The sequence below is a fragment of the Gambusia affinis genome, linkage group LG03 (assembly GCF_019740435.1).
Source record: "Gambusia affinis linkage group LG03, SWU_Gaff_1.0, whole genome shotgun sequence".
Taxonomy (NCBI): domain Eukaryota; kingdom Metazoa; phylum Chordata; class Actinopteri; order Cyprinodontiformes; family Poeciliidae; genus Gambusia; species Gambusia affinis.
In genome coordinates this window covers 24,684,808-24,703,799 of record NC_057870.1, presented here as the reverse complement: position 1 = coordinate 24,703,799, position 18,992 = coordinate 24,684,808, and the positions used below count along the sequence as shown (strand labels likewise).

At 36.9% G+C, this 18,992-nt stretch overlaps 2 protein-coding genes across 3 annotated transcripts in view; one reads left to right on the top strand and one right to left on the bottom strand.

Moving 5' to 3' along the window:
* LOC122828815 (phosphatidylinositol 4-kinase alpha-like) overlaps window positions 1-18,992 on the top strand; it is a 32,269-nt gene that overhangs the window by 362 nt on the left and 12,915 nt on the right. For both annotated transcript variants that reach the window (XM_044112740.1, XM_044112739.1), the window contains exons 2-29: window positions 2,025-2,141; window positions 2,770-2,863; window positions 4,097-4,185; window positions 4,278-4,350; window positions 4,435-4,697; window positions 4,893-4,959; window positions 5,639-5,784; window positions 5,873-5,938; window positions 6,051-6,147; window positions 6,227-6,418; window positions 6,505-6,605; window positions 6,722-6,851; window positions 8,382-8,511; window positions 8,600-8,695; window positions 8,811-8,994; window positions 9,357-9,460; window positions 10,057-10,225; window positions 10,313-10,363; window positions 15,084-15,192; window positions 15,826-15,962; window positions 16,045-16,178; window positions 16,278-16,360; window positions 16,440-16,510; window positions 16,600-16,724; window positions 16,801-16,882; window positions 17,480-17,563; window positions 17,828-17,917; window positions 18,059-18,178. In XM_044112740.1, coding sequence (XP_043968675.1) covers window positions 2,025-2,141; window positions 2,770-2,863; window positions 4,097-4,185; window positions 4,278-4,350; window positions 4,435-4,697; window positions 4,893-4,959; window positions 5,639-5,784; window positions 5,873-5,938; window positions 6,051-6,147; window positions 6,227-6,418; window positions 6,505-6,605; window positions 6,722-6,851; window positions 8,382-8,511; window positions 8,600-8,695; window positions 8,811-8,994; window positions 9,357-9,460; window positions 10,057-10,225; window positions 10,313-10,363; window positions 15,084-15,192; window positions 15,826-15,962; window positions 16,045-16,178; window positions 16,278-16,360; window positions 16,440-16,510; window positions 16,600-16,724; window positions 16,801-16,882; window positions 17,480-17,563; window positions 17,828-17,917; window positions 18,059-18,178 — 3,204 coding nt within the window. The remainder of the gene's footprint in view (window positions 1-2,024; window positions 2,142-2,769; window positions 2,864-4,096; window positions 4,186-4,277; window positions 4,351-4,434; window positions 4,698-4,892; window positions 4,960-5,638; window positions 5,785-5,872; window positions 5,939-6,050; window positions 6,148-6,226; window positions 6,419-6,504; window positions 6,606-6,721; window positions 6,852-8,381; window positions 8,512-8,599; window positions 8,696-8,810; window positions 8,995-9,356; window positions 9,461-10,056; window positions 10,226-10,312; window positions 10,364-15,083; window positions 15,193-15,825; window positions 15,963-16,044; window positions 16,179-16,277; window positions 16,361-16,439; window positions 16,511-16,599; window positions 16,725-16,800; window positions 16,883-17,479; window positions 17,564-17,827; window positions 17,918-18,058; window positions 18,179-18,992) is intronic.
* serpind1 (serpin peptidase inhibitor, clade D (heparin cofactor), member 1) lies at window positions 10,999-15,089 on the bottom strand. Its single transcript, XM_044112743.1, has 7 exons — window positions 14,693-15,089; window positions 14,302-14,565; window positions 13,508-14,151; window positions 13,280-13,428; window positions 12,125-12,249; window positions 11,549-11,693; window positions 10,999-11,483 (listed from the first exon to the last, which is right to left on the bottom strand). The coding sequence occupies exons 2-7, from the start codon at window positions 14,562-14,564 to the stop codon at window positions 11,292-11,294; spliced, it is 1,518 nt and encodes a 505-aa protein (XP_043968678.1). The 5' UTR covers window position 14,565; window positions 14,693-15,089; the 3' UTR covers window positions 10,999-11,291.

The following is an 18,992-nucleotide window of genomic DNA, read 5'->3' as shown; positions in this document are numbered from 1 at the left end:
CTATGCGGGGTTTCCTTGTTTTTATTTTTATGTAATGTTTGAGAAGGGGTGGGATGTAGATGAAAATACTGTCGGTGCTGGTGAGCTGTTATTTACTGCATCACACTGGCAGAGTAGTCCGACTAGATGAACGCTGCAGTCAAACAGGTTTACAGATCATTGACGAGAGCTCACTCCTTATACAATTACTGACCTGTTCTTTATAGGAGATCAAATATCGACCTTTATCTATATATTTTTTCTTTCAAGTAGTAAAATAAGTCCAACATGTTGAGGCAGGAGTCCAATCGTTGTCAATTAAACTATTTTCTTATTCAGCTTCGAGTTCCAGTGACACGTTTACACATTTAATGTGTCTGATGTCATACTAAATTAAGTAAGTTTTCACCTTGTAGATTGAAATCATTGCACAACAAAGTGAATTTTCAAATCGAGCATAAGATGCACAGGGTAAAATTTTGTTGGAGATTTCGATCAGAATACATACAAGCTGGATACATAGACACACTCACATCTTTATCAATTTTGACTGGATATTTGACCACACTTCCTATCAGAAATAATAGATCACAATTAGATATTTTGATTTTCTGTATCTCACAATATCTACGGTAAGTATATTCTACAAAGTCAAGGGGATTCTACTCACTTAATGTTATCTGGTCCTAGCTTTAAAAGCCTCACCATAGCTGTTCAAAACATCCCTCTTGTTATTGTTGCCAAATAGCGTAATCTTTTTCTCATTGAGTCATAAAATGTTTCCCACATAAATAAATTTGCTTGTCCCTGTGGGCTACAAAGTTCAGCTGTCTATTTTATAGTAGGCACTTCTTTCTACCACGAGTTGTGTGTAATTATCTTGCCAGGATTATTCTGGAAACATGTTGGTAAAAGCATGTGATTTCCCTTTGACTAGCAAAAAGTTTATTGAAATATTAATCAAAAGTGTGTTTGAGTCTTTATTACTTCTAAGCTTTTGAACTTGAGCATTCAATTGTCATTTTCACAATTATTAGAAGTTGTGTCTTGTGTAATTATTCGATCAGAGAAAATAAAAGTTTAAATATATCACTAAAAGCTCAAATGATATATATTAGTCATGCTGATGATGAGTGTTTGTAAACTTTAGAGTGGATATGTATTTAAGCTGATATGCTAAACAGATAAGGCTATAGATAAGGCAGTTTAGGTTGTGTCTTCTTAGAAAGCACAAGATATGAAAGTTTTCTTGCAGTTAATTGCTCAGTTTCTAATATTGCAAAAATTATACAATCATTGAAAAATAAGAATTTTAACCAAACACTGCAACTTTAGAGGAAAAAAATATTGGACACAGAAAGAACTCCACACTATGAAGATGTCTGCTTTGATGATAAATTATTAGGTTTGATATCAACTTTAGTCTTACTACACAAAAAGAACACTCATAATCTTATATTTTTGTTTGGTTATTAAATACTCCACCCTAGCATTCTTTCGAGTAGCTCATGCAGTATCATGTCCAAGGTTTTGAATTTTCACCAAGATCTTGTTTTAATGATCGAGTTCTGTTTGAAGTCCTGTCCTGCACATTTAAAGGGTAGGTATTGTGTAAAAATGACTTTTTTGGGCTTTACACCATGTTATAATGCTGTTTCCTCAATAAAAAAACATGCCTGGAGTGTTGCTTTGATTCTTTCATGCCTGTTTGAGAAATCCTTGAATCTCCCGTGGCAGCCATTCAGGGGTGCCTAAGCACTTTCTCATACAAAGCTTCACCTATTTTCAGCCGAGCTTCCGGCTCACCGAGCCTCAGTACTTACTCTCTACTTCTGTTCTTCATTTTTTTTAAAATGATCCACAATCACAGTCATGCAAGTTTTTATATTCCTGCGTCCTTTTGTCTTCTATTTTTTTTTTATCACAAATGACAAAACGTATTATAAAACTTCTGGACTTTCCAACTTTCCTTGTTCTCTTGTATTGCTGTTTGTGGTCAGGTGGTGTAGGTTTTAATTTTAAATTAATTTGTTGTTCTCTTTTAGGTCCAGAAGCTGCAATGTATGTGTCCAGTAGAAATGCGTGGCGTGTTCACTTTAGACATGCGGCGCAGAGATGCAGTTATTGCACTTGCTGTGTTTCTGGTGGAGTCTGGCCTACAGGTAGGTGTTGGTCAGCGTTGCCTTAACAGAGCAGTTTCATTTTGTGTTCAGGCCTTGTATCTAAACCAGTAGGTCCATAAGCAGCATGTTTCAGTCCTTTCAGACATGAAGCGATATTCATTTTATTGTGAAGACATTTAAAGTACAAAAAATATTGGTACTTTTTAGCAAGGTGAACCCCAAATAACACAACTGGTAATCTAATACAAAAAAGTAATACTTTATATTTTATGTTGTTTTTATGTTTTGTTTTAAAAAAATTCATTCACTTTAACGTTTAACTATCAGTCAACTTCTGGCTTCTACTTTCTCACAAGACTCCACATTATGCATATCACTTTTATAAGCTTATTCTCATAATCTTTTTAAGAAGGTAATTAGACATTCAGCTGACCCTATAAGCCTCTAAATCCATCACACTGAGACACTCTTCCTTATTCTGGGAGTGTACAGAAGTGATAGCTTAACTTTCACCTTAATGTTGTTTAAATACTGGTATAGATCCCAGATCGGATGTTAGATTTTAAGCCTGCCTCATAAACATGAGCTGTCAGAACTTTCTTGGTAAACTAAGGTACTCCCTTGTGCGTTTGTTTGTGATGTGTAATGATTTGCTTTTCTCCCACAGCACAAAGACATGGTTGTTCCCTACTTGCTGAGCCTATTGAAAGGCCTTCCACGGGTCCAGTGGATCGAAGAAGGGTTGGGAAAGAAAGAGAAAGGTATGTGAAATCCTCTTACCTTTCATTTACGGTAACCTCTTTTTACACGCTACAGCAGTGCACCAAGAGAACATTTTTGTTTTACAAGTAGAAGTAGAACTCCTTTTAGAAGACTGTGATCCAGGTAGTGATCTTAATGTGTCTGATGACGGCTGGTTAAAGTTGAAGTCCACCCACTACTGGCTACCTATGACTCAGTTTGTACCTATGCATCATCATTTTGTTGCAGCCCACTTCCATTTTAAACCTGTAAATAAACTATTTTGTACACTTTAGAATAGAATAGAATTCAACTTTATTGTCATTGCACTGTCACAAGTACAAGCAACGAAATGTAGTTTGCATCTATCCAGAAGTGCTAAACAGGATATAAATATTTATTTACAGGTGTACAAGACTAAATATAAATATGGGAGCTATATTCAAAGATTATACAAGAATGTTAGGGAATGGATTATATATGCATTAGTAAGTTTATAATACAAGATAAATAATGGCAGATAAGATTTACAGATTGCATATGTGTGTAAGCTATTTCAGTCAGTCTATTATTGTTGGCAGGTAAGTATTTCAGTGAGTTATGGCCATAACATTTCAGAAAGAGCTCAACACTTGTTTTATTATGACAGATGACAGACTTCCAATCAAATCAAAATAACTCGGTGACTTCATATTAGTAGATAATATGATCTATGGTGGACTATGAGTAAATTATTAACTACGTGGGTTTCCATTCAGGCACAAAACGGCTTCATAGCAGGTATGAATTGAGTTTTATTTAATCTGAAAAACAAAAGTGATCAGAACTATAAGAGGGAAAATAACCTTCTAGTTAGATTTCTGAGTTTTGAATGGAGGAAGGACAGAAAATAGAACAGAGTTTGGGAGTAGGTGGGAACAGCACTCCATTAAAACAAGTGGTTCTGTGGTCATTTATGGGTTTCTTTATACCATCATGTCGTACTGTATGTAAGATCAGACTAGATGACTTGAAGTTTCTCTAGTAAGACATATGTTGCTGCTGTTATTTGTTTGTTAAGCATCATTTCTGCATGTACAATATATTCTGAAATATATCTGGCTGCTAGTGTTCTGAACAGCTAGAAACTGTCTCCTTTTAAGGACTTTTATTCACCCATCATATTAATAATTTTCTTTCTGTTTTTTAATCTTGTTGATTTTTATGTACAATGTATATTTATGACTTTTTTGTTTCCCCTTCTTGCTTTTCAGATTTTCTCCCAGTTGCAGAAAACTTCAGTTTTTGTCTAGTAACAATTTTATCAGATGTGGCTCAGAGAGACCCCGGGTCCCGACTTGATGTCAGTTCAAAATGAAGTTGTTGTTTATAATTTTTGACTCAAGGTTAAAATTTTTGCAAGTTCTAACATATTATTTGTTACCTTCTCTGCAGATCTTAAGCACAATACTGGAAGTCATGGGGGTATTTCAGGATATAGTCAAAAACCCTGATAATCATGACAAAGGTACATACACAAGTTCCAAAAACAACAATTTGTTAGATAGTGTCTCTGAAAAACCAAGCTTTAGGGTACCCTTGTTTTTTGCAGTTTTCCTGTGCAGGTACATTGTCCCCAGTCTACTAGGCATGATTCGAGCCTTTGGCCGCTACAGCCAATCAGAAGAAGCCCTGCTGTCTAAGTTGTTCTGCAAAGATTTGCCTCAGATCCGCTGCCCCACAGAGGAAAATGAAAGCGTGCGACGCAGATCCTTCAACGACTTTCGTTCTATTATGCCGTCTGCACTGCTGTCAGTGGTTCAGGGCAACAATGTGTGCAGACGCTCAGCGTGCAGCTTGGATTCCTCTATACAGGTTGGTGTGCGTTGTGATAGAAAGTTGGTAATATTCACAAAAAACTTTGTTTTCAAAAAGTTTAACGTGTTTGCACAGCTTTAGCATTCTTGTATCCTGTGTGACTTGATAACTGTTAAAGGTTGAATTGTTTAATTCATAAACGACTTAAATTGTTTTGATTTATTAAGTGTCTTTTAATTTGCTTTGTGATAGACTCTCACAGACCCAGCAGGCCAGTCACCTTGCTCTTCCACGACTCGTAGCCTACATAACTTAGAAGGTAAAAGTTAAGAATCTCAATTCATCTTGAATACTTTCCTTCTGCAAAATTATTCATAACTTTTGAACTAGGGCTGAGCAATACGGCTGAAAAATGTATCACGATATGAGCGTTTCATATCCGTCTATATCTATATAGATATACATATATCAATATAGATATATGTATATCTATATATACATATATATAGATATAGATCCATATCTATATAGATATGGATCAATAAATATAGATATATAATTATTGATTTATTGCCCAACCCTACATTTAATTTGTCTTTAAGTTCAACTGTATTTTATTACATATATATATATATATGACAGACTCACACAAAGTATTGTTTAATTGGGATGTGGAAGGAATATGTTTTTTCCCAAATAAAAATATAAAAAGCGGTATTAGCTTGTATAAAGTCCACTTGAGTCATTTGAAACATTTGGGACAGGTTTTGAAAAGGTTTAAGGGGTTTAAATACTTTTGCAATGCACTTTGTTTATGAGCTGTGGGGTTTATGTAAGTATTTATAATATCTACTGAGAGAAAACTGTTTAACAGAAATGCCTTTAATAAATACATTTACATTTGTAATTACTATTTCTTTTTTTATATTATTTATTTAATGCTTACCTTTATTGTTCCTACTAATATTTTTATGCTTCTGGTTTTTTTTTTTCCACAGTTGCTGTTCCAGACAGCAGATCAGTTGAGCCTGACTACTATTTCACTACAGTCAGCTCCAGTTTCTCAATGTCTCCTCTTTTCATGGATGCCAGCGAAAATGAGGTGGAGGTTCCCCTTCATCTGCTCCAAGAGCTCCTCAGAATGGTGCAGTAGCTTTTTTTATTTTTATTTTTTACATTTGCTTCTGCTGATTTCCATTCTGCAAATTTAAGCAAATCTTGTTGATTTACAGGTGAAAAACTTTGTTTCCGACTCTTTATTGAAGACTCTGGACACCACTATGACCAAAGTTAAAGAGGTGATTAGATAAAAGCAATTTGTTTAGAATATTAGCAGAGTGCAAATATAAATATCACTTTCTATCTGTGGAATAAGTTATTCATTGCTTTCTTCCTTTTTCACTCTTAAAGTCTAATGTTGGAATCAACCTCTATTACAAAACCTTCAGTGACCCCCTGTATGTGTGTGTGTTCAAAATGCTGCGAGACACACTGTACAACTTGAAAGGTAACACATTCTTTTTATGTACTAAAGCTATTTAGTGGTACATTTACTATTGTATCAAGCTGCCATGTTGTATTTCCAGCCTTGGAGTCTGCATTTGTGCGGGAAGTACACGACTTTGTCCTGGAGCAGTTTACCAGCAGCCAGTCGGAGATGCAGCGGGTACTTCACGATACGGCAGGGTTGCCTGGGGAACAGAGCCCGCTCAAGCTTCGATGCCAAGCCAATGCTGCCTGTGTGGATCTCATGGTGTGGGCCATCAAAGATGAGCAAGGTAATCTGTTGGAGCAGAACTCCACTATCAGAGGATAGTTTTATTTCTTCTAGTTGTGTCACTTTGGCTGTTTTTTCTCTTTCCAGGAGCTGAGAATTTGTGCAACAAACTGTCAGAAAAGCTTCAGTCAAAAACTTCTAGCAAAATTGTTATTGCTCACATGCCCCTGCTCATTTGTTGCTTGCAGGTTTGTATGTAGACAAAAAACATACAGAGTAAGAGGAATATGGCACACAAAGTACTGGTCATTGACTGAGGGCTCGTCATTTACATTGCTTTGGTTTCTCTTGTCCACTCTGCCAGGGTCTTGGACGTCTTTGTGAAAGGTTTCCAGTTGTTGCCCACTCTGCATCGAATTGTCTGAAGGATTTTCTGGTCGTTCCTTCCCCCGTTCTTATTAAGCTCTACAAATATCACAGCCAACCCAGCACAGGTACACGCCGTACACACAGACTGTTTCAGATGCACCCAGCAGCTTCTTCCTGACCTCAGACTTTTGAGGATTAATGTTTGGTTAACTGATATTGAAATTTACAGTAATTATTGGCAGCTCTGGTGTAAGATGCCTTCATATAAATGTAGCGTTAAGCTGTATATACAAAAATACTATGAAGGTTTTTGAAAAATTAAATTCTTAGTTAATGTATATTTATTCATTTGGGTAAAAAAATACTACAGAAAACAAAACACCTAATTGTAATGACTTTTGTTATGTGTTGATTTGGATATTGTTTAGATCAATATCTTGCAAAAAGAATCAAAATGCAACACATTTTAAGTTTTCTGTACACCAGTTGTTTTGTTTAAAATGTCCTGGTATTTCAAAGACTTCATAATGTCATGTCTTTTTAACAGGATTCCTAAGATCTTTAGAGGGGAAACACACTACCTCTGTACTATTATTCTTTACAAAATTATTTTGTGTTTTACTCAGAGGCCACCGGAGTGTTGCTCCTGAATAGCCAAAAATCTTAATATCATTTCACCATAGACCTAATTAAAACCTATTAGTGTTAAGTTAACATTATGTTTGTAATTGCAATGGAAGGACAGAAAAGGATGTTTTCTGGCATGCCTCCCAGACACATTTTTGGTCTGTACATTGTCATATAGTTATGGTGGAAACAAGGTGAACTCCAAGATGCCACTTTTTTGCTGAAAGTCCCAGACAGGTTGTTATTTAACCTCTCTCCATCCTTCGCACCGTTTGTGGCAGAAAAACAAACTTGGGTTTTCATCCAGTTTTACTCGTCTTGTTTCAGTCATTTTAAACTTTTAATTATTACTCTGACGTTTGCTGCAGGCAAATTTAGGCAAGTAACTATTTAGTTACTGCCATTTCCTGACTTAATAAGATTAAAACCTACCCTTCTTCCCTGAATACTATTGTTTTTCTAGTGTTTTCTCTTCTGAAGAGTGTCTAGGTGAAATGTGCCTTGGTGCTGCATCATATCTATACCTCAGGAAAACAGGAAGAAATGGATTACTAATTTACAGTTTCTAAACTCACTGATCAACTGTGAAAAGTAATTTATAGATTAAAAATTCCTCCCATAAGATTTATTTATTGAGATGTTTTTGATGAAAATTTAAAAGTTGGATCTTACAGTTTTTGTGTCAGATTATGCTACTACAATACAGCAAAATTACATATTTATTTATGGAATTTAGGTCAGGAGAGCCCTGTATAATATTTCTGTGCTTAGCATAAAACAACACACTAAAAGCTTTAGAGGTCCAGTTTATAAAATACAAAAGTAATCTTGGCTGAAAGCGAATAGGACAAATTAGTCTGACTATTTACACATTGACATACAGACAGCATCAGTCAGTTTTAATGTTGAGCTGAACAGTTACAGATTCAGTGCATTTCAAGTTACAGATTTTATTTTGCCTGTCCTGTCTGCACAGCTTGGTTTCTGATAGTTTACCTCTTACATTTAACACCCATTGTTTTCTTTAGGCACAGGAGAAATTAGGATAAATGTGACAAATGAGTATTGTCAGTCAACCATCAACACGTTCACAAATAAGAGAGACCAGCCCTCCATGTACGAGCAGCTCAGAGACATTTCCATCGACAACATCTGCAGGTAAAATGAAAACACACCAGGCACATCTGAGAGTTGAACTTCTGAGGTTTTTTTGTCAGTGTTCACTCTGTTTGTTCTTCTTCCTCAGATGTCTCCAAGCCGGCTTGACATTGGACAACGTGATCGTAGAGGCCTTTTTAGCAAGTCTCTCCAACCGTCTGTACATTTCACAGGAGAAGGATAGGTGAGCTGCATTTCTAGCAGGAAGTTTAGGAAATCTGGTTTAGCCTCCCAGAAGACATTCAAATGAAGGTGACTCAGAGGAATGGTTTTAAAAATATAACTTTTGCCTCTCTTAGGGACGCTCATCTAATTCCAGAGCATACCATCAAAGCGCTGGGTCATATTGCAGTCGCTCTCAGAGACACTCCTAAAGTCATGGAGCACATCTTACAAATCCTTCAACAAAAGTTCTGCCAGCCTCCGTCCCAGCTGGATGTGCTCATCATAGACCAACTGGGCTGCATGGTCATCACAGGGAATGTGAGCCCATAGTGATCGCACAACTCTGCACCAGATTTAATCTATTTAGGATTAGAGAGAATATAAAAGTTTAGATTGATTAATGTAAAAGTGCATAGAGCTTAAATGTATGTGTTTGGCGGCAGAGGAGGAAGATTATATATTGCCACAAGATGGACTTGAGTATTGCTATTCCTGTGCATCTGGTGGGTGTTATCGAATCATTCACCCTCTGCGTTGAATATGTGACACATCAGTTGGTCTTTAATAGGCTATCTTGTGACAACCAGCCAGTGTTGATTGTGATGAACTACATTTAGGAGTTTAAAATAGAACTGCAGTTCACTGATTAGCATGTTATCTCTGGTCTTCTTTTCTTCTAGCTGTACATCTACCAGGAGGTGTGGAATCTGTTTCAGCAGATTAGCGTGAAAGCCAGTTCTGTGGTTTACTCAGCCACCAAAGACTACAGAGATCATGGTTACAGGTCAGGATACATCAAAGAAATATATTCTTATGATGTTTCTAATATTTTAGAATCAGATTTTATTTGCCAATGTGTTGGATACTAAAAATTCCCCAGTCAGCTATAACAGACCCATCTCAGTGTAAAGTACTACAAATGAAATTTCCACAAAAAATGTCAAGGATTATATTTCAAGGCTTTGCCGTCATCCAAGGTTTATAGTCTCTGACAGGAGAACTGTTTGTCCTTCTCTTTAAATGAAATACTTTAATTTTCCACCACCTACTTGTCCTCTAAATGCAGAGGTCTTTCAGTTTAGGTATTGTGTAAGAAAATGTAAAAAAAAAAAAAAAAGAAAAAAGAAAACTAGATAAAATTGTATATTGTGATTTTAATGAGGGAAAAGCTTATTTTTTTACTTTTAAATTCTCAAGTTGTAGGTTTATAATTTGCCCTTAAACATCTTCTTTGGCCTCTTAAGAAACTTGAAACAATAACTTCTTTATGTTTTTAACTAAGGGGCAGTTTATAATTTTAGCCCTAAATAATTTATGTTCATGTAGACTTTAGCATATTCTCAGGCATTTTTTCATCTAGCCAACCTTTTTCCCTTCAAGGCATTGCTCTCTGGCTGTGATCAATGCTTTAGCAAACATCGCAGCCAACCTCCAGGGGGAGCAACTGGTGGATGAGCTGCTGGTGAACCTTTTAGAGCTTTTTGTCCAACTGGGACTGGAAGGAAAAAGAGCAAGTGAAAGGGCCTCTGACAAGGGAACAGCACTGAAGGTGTGTTCACCACTGCCCCAGCATCCAAGCATAAAAAGGAAAATACACATTGCATTTTTATGTTAATAATTTTTTTTCTCTCCATAGGCATCCAGTAGTGCTGGAAACCTTGGAGTTCTTATTCCAGTCATAGCTGTGGTAAGTAAGTGCTTAGAGACGGTTGGTATTCAAATTGTTTTAACTTAATTCCCAAAGTAAAAGTATTTAACTTTTACATAAAGAATAAGAAAAATAGAAAAAATCAAAAACAATAAACATCAACATCAATCTCATGACTGCAGCCGTTTTAAATTCAAGGTGTCAAAAATCAGTTAACATCAAAAGTTTAGAAAGGAATTAATGTTAAGATTTATGATTAAATACATATTATTTTCAAGCTTTATGAATATCTAAATGGGGGAAAATAAAAAAATATATATAGGAGATAATTACTTGAGTAAGACTGAGGCAAACAAATTGTGAGCAGAGCAGCCTCTGCCCAGGTAATAAAAACATTGATATTTTGAGGATTATGAACACAAATTGCATGTGTAAGACGTTGTTGCGACCGGATGCAATATTAAAGTTCTGTAAGAACATTCAATCTGATGCGTTCTTTGTGTTTTAGTATTACAAACTGACCTACTAAATATGTTTATATCTAATAGTACTTTGTCATTATGTTAATCTCAGGAGTTGTCTGGTAGTTCAAAGTAAGTTATTAAACCACATTTAGACACTTTTCTTCATTTAAGAAGAATTTCAACAAAAACAGATTTTATTCACTTTTCTGATTTGGTTTTATGTATTTTATTATCTCGCCAGCTGTGGTGTTGTTACATTTTCTTTGAAATCACCCTGGTACAGCATTAGAGTATCTACAGTGACATAATAATGTCTGCACACTTCTCCACCCACCTTGTAAATTATAAAACATTAACAGACAGATAACAAGCGTTCAGTGAGCCAATTAAACAGACTTCGTACTTTGAGCAATTTGAAGAAGTTTGAGTGTCCATTCTGAGTTTAAATTGTTTTAAAAAAAGAAAAGAGACTCCTGAGAAGTTGTTTCAAATTGTTCAGATGATCAGCTCTGTGAGGGGTTTACCACCCGGCCAATGAACACAAGGCAGTCTGTGCGGTGCTCGTAGATCAGGAACAGGAACGGATGATCCACTGTGAACCGAATCTGAGAGGAGAGCGGCATGAACCCCACTTGAGTTAGGGCAGCAGCTTCTGTTCCCTCCTCATTCACAGTGATGGTTCCCTGGTGCTTCAGCTGCAATAACACCATTAAATATTTCACAATATAAAAAGATGTTGGCAATGCTCTGCTTTACTCACCCAGTTCAAGGCAACTTTTTCTGAAGTCATTCCACTGAAATCTCCACTCTCCTTGAAAATGTCAGTGAGTCCCATCTCCTTCAGATTTTCAATCAGGTCATAGTTTTGCTCCAGTTTGAAGCGAGGTAACGAGACTTCACGAGTCCTAGCAGAGACAAAGGATGCTGTCGTCACAATTAAGCACAACTTAATCTGCACCATTTCCACTGAAAAGTTTATTACTCAGCAAGAGTAAATATTGTGTTACCTTGCTGATATTTACCCTGTTGCTGAAGATATAGACAGTTTTACTAGTATAATAATTCATCTTTCTGTCTTTTGCATGTCTTTGCTGCATATGCTGATAACAGCTTATTTATTGCGAATAGGCATTTCTATTGAACGTTCATACTGTTAAAGAAGTTTTTGCAGGTGCTTAATTTAAATGTTTTCTTGCATTTCCAGTAAGTCCCTATTGCAGTGATTACTCAGCATCACAACTATTTCTTTCTGTCCATTTGTGTAACAGTAAATGCAATGACAGACTGCTATGTAAACGGCAAATACGGTCACTTTAAATATTTGCTTGTGACCGACCTGTTTGTCATGTTCTTGAGCCACTTGTTGACAACAGTTGGTGAAATCTGCTGCTCCAGCGTCCTCATGCCAGTGATCTTTCTTGGCAAAGCAATGAGCATGCTGATGTTTCCTGTGTATGGAAGCTGCAGATAAGAAGGTTTATATGCTGGTTAGTTTATTATAGATTATTTTGTGTGCTTGTCTGATATTCTTGTTGAATGTAAAGATTAGAGCTGCACAAAATATTCAATCTCCATTGTCATTGTAATAACTATTCAGGGCAATCAGTTATCATGAATGCATCAGTCTACAAACTATGCCTACAGTACCCTTTAACAGGTGAGAAAAACTAGTCTCCCTACATTGTCCTCCAGCCCATTTAATTTAAGAACAACAAAGCAGTTACTGTTGAACCCTCCTGGATTCAGACTTAAAACTAACTTGATTTTGACAAGTTGGTTTACTCTGATTCAGTCATTTTAAAATTCCTGATGAAAAGCCATTTGTTTTCACCCGCTTTTGATTCTTGCTGAAGGAGACGTCTTTACTAGGAAGTTATTTATTGATTTTACTTGATTGGATATTTATTGATGTAGGAGTCCCTATGCAGTCCTGAAAATTCTGAAATTTGCTTTTAATGTTTCTTAGGTCTGGATGAGTTTGGAAAAAAAACTTTGCTTCTCCAGACTTTTTTTCCTTGTTGGATCTCTTCCAATTTTAAGGACAAAAATCTAATAATTCTTGAGAAGTGGAGTTGTTGCTTCATCTTTGATTTGCCACATCACACCTCAGTTTTAGCATCTCACTTCTAAAGATTTTGTTTTCTGACTTACTGAGTGAAAACATATGTAATATTACAATGCAAAAAATTTCCTGGATGCAATAATTGGTAGGCTATAACTTCAGACATCCTGCATTCATACGCAGTGACTCGATTTATGAGCTCAGTCAGATGAAGTCCCACTGTCCTTTACACCAACACCTGATCTAGATTTTGGCTAAAAGGCTAAAGCTTGTGGAAAATGGTGGGATCATCTTAACATGACCTCATGATAATGGAGAGGAAAGAGAGTGGTGAGAAAAACATGGGTTAATTGTTATCCTTGGAATACTCAACTAATTACCTCAATTCTCCTGATATTGTTCAGCTCTAATTTGTATAAAGCCACCCACCTGCAGGATGTCACACTCCAGCTCATGGTCGGCAGCAGCCAGGTAGTTCCCCTTGTTCATCATCATCGGCACGCGTACGTTTGTTTTGTCATTAACTCTAAAGTTTCGGTAGTAAGTCATTTCTTTCGGGAATTTCTGCTCCCACGTCCCTGTTTATACAAGGACCAAAGACTGTCATTGACATTTATGCATTGACATTACTTCATTGTAAAATTTTATTTCTCTCACCTTTGAAGTACAGGTAGTTAAGTAGCATCAGCACCATATTTGGATCCACACTCTTCAGCGGCTCCTTGATCAACCCTTTGGTTAGTTTTTCAATGCGGTGGTTGGCCTTCTTCAGGAATGCTGGCTCTCTGAAGTCTACTGACTGTGGCTCGGCAAAATAATAGGCCTTCGTTTCGGTGCGGAAGGTTTCTTTTACTGACACATTTTTTTTAAGGTAGACGTCATTGACAGACCGGAGCGTGTAGCCAAAGTTCCTCCTGAAAAGCCTGTGCGTCAACTTCCTGAACAGCTTATGGACTGTTGTGTTGTCGTAGTGATGACTAGCATTGACAAACTCTGCGAATCCCAAGGCTTTGTAGATCTGCTGGTGAGTTTCAGATCCAGCACCTAAAGACATCATCCCCATGGCGATGGAGATCCCAGCAGGTGCCAGCAGGATGTTGTCAGTCTGGTTGACGTCGTTACGGATACTTCTGTAGAGATTAAAGCCAAAGCGGGCGTTCACCATGTTGAGGCGCTGAAGGCGAGAATGACCATGGAAGAGCCGTAGAAGTCTGGCTCGGCGAATCTTCGGGTCGGATGACTCGGCAAAAACATCAATGTCTGGGGCCGGTGTGGCTATCTCGTCAATCTCATCCCCCTCACTGTAAATTATTAAATTCATAATGCATGTTTCAAAATAAATTAAACTGGAATTTATGTCCTAAAATATACTACTTTAAGATTGTGTATGCCCCATTATTAAAGTTATTTTCAATAAGTTATCAAACACAAACAAATCCCCTGAAACTTACATGTAATCATCACTCCCTGCGGCCAGGATCTTATCAAAGTCAATATAATCTTCATCCTCAAAGCCATCAAAAACGAGGTCATTGGTGATGGTGTTTTCTTTGTGGAAGTCCAAAGGAATGGCCTCGACATCCACTGGACTACCTGGCTCTAAGCCCCTAGGGTTTGGATTTGGGTCATTGAAGTGGGAACTGAGCTCTTTAATGCCGGCCAGGGACGGACTGGCCAGCAGACACACCACAGAAATGACGGTGAACACCCACATCCTGAACGCAGACCAAATAAAACATTTACAGCAAAATGTTTCAGCGATTTGACAAATAGATTCTACTAAAGAACAAGATAAAAAGCCAAGGATTTCTGTGTAAATTAGCAGTCTGTAAAGTGTCTTACCTTTACTGTGACTGGTGGGAAGTTCTGTGCTGATTTTGTTTGTAGGACGAAGAATTCAAAACTGAACTTTGATGTGTGCTTCTCTTGAACAAATAGACCAGATCAAACAGTCCAAAAAGTCCGCTGACTGACTAAAACCTTTAACTCTTCACAGTTCATCTCCTTTGTTAAAAAATGTTTATTCTGATTAATTAGTAATTAATTAATTTCCTCTATGCTAACATGTCCTTTTAAAACTTTTTGTCTAATTCATAGGTCTTTCTTTGACTTGTTTCTTGCATGTAACAACTAATTTAGCTGTTTGCATTGGAAAGAGTTAAATGTATTCCTCTGGAGTAGTAATTATCCTCTATTTGTCATCATTTTTTAATTATTTTTTTCAAACTTACAGTTGACCAGGCGACTTCCACCGATAAAGGAGGCCAAGCCCCGTCTCCAGAAGCTTTTCAGGGACTTCTGGTTGTACTCTGTGGTCATGGGTTTTGCTGCGGAAGGATCAGGTGAGCAGGAGATTGACTCCTATTGCATTCATCATCTTTGCAAAACTGCAGCGCTTCTCAAGGACCTAAAATAAAAAGAGTTGGCACTTACAATTTTAGATTTTGGCTTGCTTTATTGGCCATAAGTTGCCAAAACCATATGAAGAGTTAATCACAAGTATTCTAGTGTCAGATGTGAAGCCATCTCTCTGACAGCTGAAGATCGGCCCCAGTCATTAACAGGTCAAGGATCCTGTTAATGACGGATCCTTGACCTGTTAAGCTCTGTTAGCTTACTGATAAATAAGCTAACAGAGCAGCTTATTTAGAAAAAAATATAGGCAAAAGAAGACCAAAATCGACATATTACAAAGACCCACTCAATTTGTAAGCCTCAGTTTGATTGAAAATATGTGTTTGGATTAAAAAACCTGTGCAGAAAAAAACAAAGCAATCTATGAAAGAATTGTGGGCCAAAACTCTTCCATGATGACACGACAGACTGAGGTCATACAGGAGATGGGACTTGAATTTACTGTAGCTAAAGGTGGTTGTCAGAACTACTGTGTCATGGATATATGTTTAGTCAATGTAGGTCTATTTCATTAGTTTATTGATATATATATATACATATTTGATGTGCTGTGTTTTCAGGGCTTTGGCCAGAAGAGTGGTACGAAGGCGTGTGTGAAATCGCCACAAAATCTCCTCTCCTTACCTTCCCAAGTGGAGAACCTCTTCGTTCTGAGCTGCAGTACAACTCAGCTCTGAAAAATGACACAGTGACGCCGGTACACTCTTAAACAGCTACATGCTCTAAATTTGATTAAATTGCAGCAGCAGGTTGTTAGATTGTGAATTTCTGTCTTCTAGGCTGAGTTGAGTGAACTGCGATCCACCATCATCAATCTGCTCGACCCTTCTCCTGAAGGCGCTGTCCTCATCAACAAGCTCGACTTTGCCATGTCCACCTACCTGCTCTCTGTCTACCGATTAGAATACATGAGGTCAGCTCATCTGCCTTTACACCTGACATGTCTGTTCCATGATATATTAAAATTGGTATGTGCAGTTCTTTGATAGTTTTCTTACACTTTTACTGTCAGGATGTCCCGATCCAATGATGCTGACAGGTTCCAAGTGATGTTTCGGTACTTTGAGGACAAAGCCATCCAAAAAGATAAATCTGGTGAGGGCTTAAACCACTTTAATTCACATATTATTTATTGTTTATGATTACCTTCCTATACTCAATGTTTTTCCTATAGGAATGCTGCAGTGCATCATTTGTGTGGGTGATAAGGTATTTGATGTCTTCCTCCAGATGATGGCTGAAAAGGTAGATGAATGTAATCTCTGAACCGGCAAAGACTTAATTCTTCAGTTTGGGATTATGGATTTGGGATTTTTGCATTTTTCTTGTTTTAGCCAAAAACTAAAGAACATGAAGAGGAGCTGGAGCGACACGCTCAGTTCTTATTGGTCAACTTCAACCACACTCACAAGAGAATACGCAGGGTGGCAGACAAATACCTCTCTGGTCTGGCTGAAACGTGAGTCGACGGACTGTATATATGCTCAGATTTTTAATAAATAATTGCCTCAGCTAATTTTTGTGTCCCTTAAAAGCTTCCCTCATCTTCTGTGGAGTGGTAAAGTCCTAAAGACCATGTTGGATATTTTGCAGACACTCTCTCTGTCTTTAAATGCTGTAAGTATTCACTAAGAGCTGATGGAGAAAAATATCCCTCAATGTGATGATTGTTGAAAGCTGTTGTTCTCAGTTGGGCAGGTTTTACCAACACTACTTAGTATAAAGTCCGGACACAAAACAAGGACATTTCCCAAATTTTTTAATGTATTGAATGGAAAAATTGTGCAGTTTGAACTTTTGAAATAAATTAAAAGAACAGGCAGAAATTTGTTCACTGATTTTTTTATTTTTTTATTTTATTTTTTTTGCAATTAAATATATAACAGTCAAATAGCATTTTAACAACTTATGGAGGCACTAATCTTGAGGTTTAAGTAAAAACTTATAACAGTAATTTTTTACACACAGCAGGAGTTTTCATGCAGAATTCATTGAATAAAAATAGCAACTATTAAAAAAATATGCAAGTATACTTGCTTTTTGTTTTTCGTTTCTGCTCTGTGGCGTGAAAAGGTGAGCGCTAACTTGCATTACAGGGCGTTATTTTCACTTAATGTGTTAAGAAGTAATTTTTGACTCCCAGCCCAAAAGTTGTAATGGTTTAAATGTTTGAAGTTATATAATAAAGGATACATTTCCTTGTTCTTTATTTAGGACATTCACAAGGATCAACCTTACTATGACATTCCAGACACACCTTACAGGATTACTGTTCCGGACACACATGAAGCTCGAGAGGTGAGTCCGACTTGTGAAACCATATTTGGACACTAGAGGGCAGCGTAGTATTATGTATTGATTTTAGTGTGAATGCTCAGAGTATGTTTTATAACAAAAAATAATGTGAATAGTTTGTGGTAACTGGCACACATATGCGTTTTTGACAATATGATACACTGTGCTGAAATAAGTTAAAGAGTGAAGCTAATTTCTGTACCCATTTAGTGAAAATATTTGCTCATGTTCTTGATGAATAAGTTTTACATTTGCATTTCATTGCAGAGCATCGTTAAGGACTTTGCAGCACGCTGTGGTGAGATCTTAAAAGAAGCAATGAAATGGGCCCCTTCAGTCACCAAGTCCCACCTACAGGTAGGTTTCTTGTTTTATGGATGACTGACAGATTTAATAAAGTGAATGGAATTTTTTTTTTTTTTGCCAGAATAATCAAGTCAAGGTTGACTTTACAAAAATACTTTATGAGGTTAATGTTTTCTGGTAATTTTCATGCAGGAGTACCTGAACAAACATCAGATTTGGGTGTCAGGTCTCAGTCAGCACACAGGCCTGGCAATGGCCACAGAAAGCATTCTGCACTTTGCAGGCTACAACAGGCAGAGCACTACACTGGGGGTGAGTCACAGATACACAATAATGCATACTTCAAATCATCATAATTTTAGATGTTAGATTTAAACAAAGATAAAGGCTATAAAAAATGTGATGTACCCATTGAATGGCAAGCAATTACTAAACCCTTTTAGCCAGATGTAAGCAAATACAGTTTACATCTTGGGCGTGAATCACAACTTAATAATTTATTTGAAAACATATTTTTCCGGAGGGTAGCGATGATATGGCACAGAACTTCAATGAAACAAACAAACAAAAAAGGATCCACATTAACAGTGTTGAAAGTGTATAGAATTATATAGCACATATCTGTTATTGGTAATTATCAATATCTATATTATCAGTACCTTTAATAAATATTGCAACCTTATATTGCTCTTATATATAGCTGCTTAATAAACTTTGGTATTAATTGCTTTCTTTTACAAGAGCACATGTGCCATTTACAGCAGCCATTTGGCTTTTTTCTTGCCACTGATGAAGTCTTTGTGCAAAAATGTTATATTCAGTTAGAAATCCATACAGTTGGCCTGTAAACAACAGATATCTGGCTGTTGCATGCTCTGTGTGACGTTATTTTGCTTGCTGAGCATTTCTTATATGTTCTTGTGCTTGCATTCTGCTCAATCTGTCTTTTTATTTGCTTCATTTGTTGTGTTTTGTCTTTATTTAACTGCACCAAACTCCCTTCCTGGTTGCTTGGCTGATTTACGGCTTACCTGGTTACTTACCTGCAATGGACGGTTGGGTTGAATGGCTGGTTACCCCTTTGGCTAACTGGTTAAACTGATGCTGTCTTCCATTGTGCTGCCAA

Excerpts from the sequence above, each read along its gene's own strand:
- serpind1 (XM_044112743.1), bottom strand. The coding sequence starts at position 14,564 with ATGTGGGTGTTCACCGTCATTTCTGTGGTGTGTCTGCTGGCCAGTCCG. Across the intron at positions 14,152-14,301 it reads GCAGGGAGTGATGATTACAT|TGAGGGGGATGAGATTGACG; the intron begins GTAAGTTTCAGG and ends AATAATTTACAG. Across the intron at positions 11,694-12,124 it reads CTCAAGAACATGACAAACAG|GACTCGTGAAGTCTCGTTAC; the intron begins GTCGGTCACAAG and ends TGTCTCTGCTAG.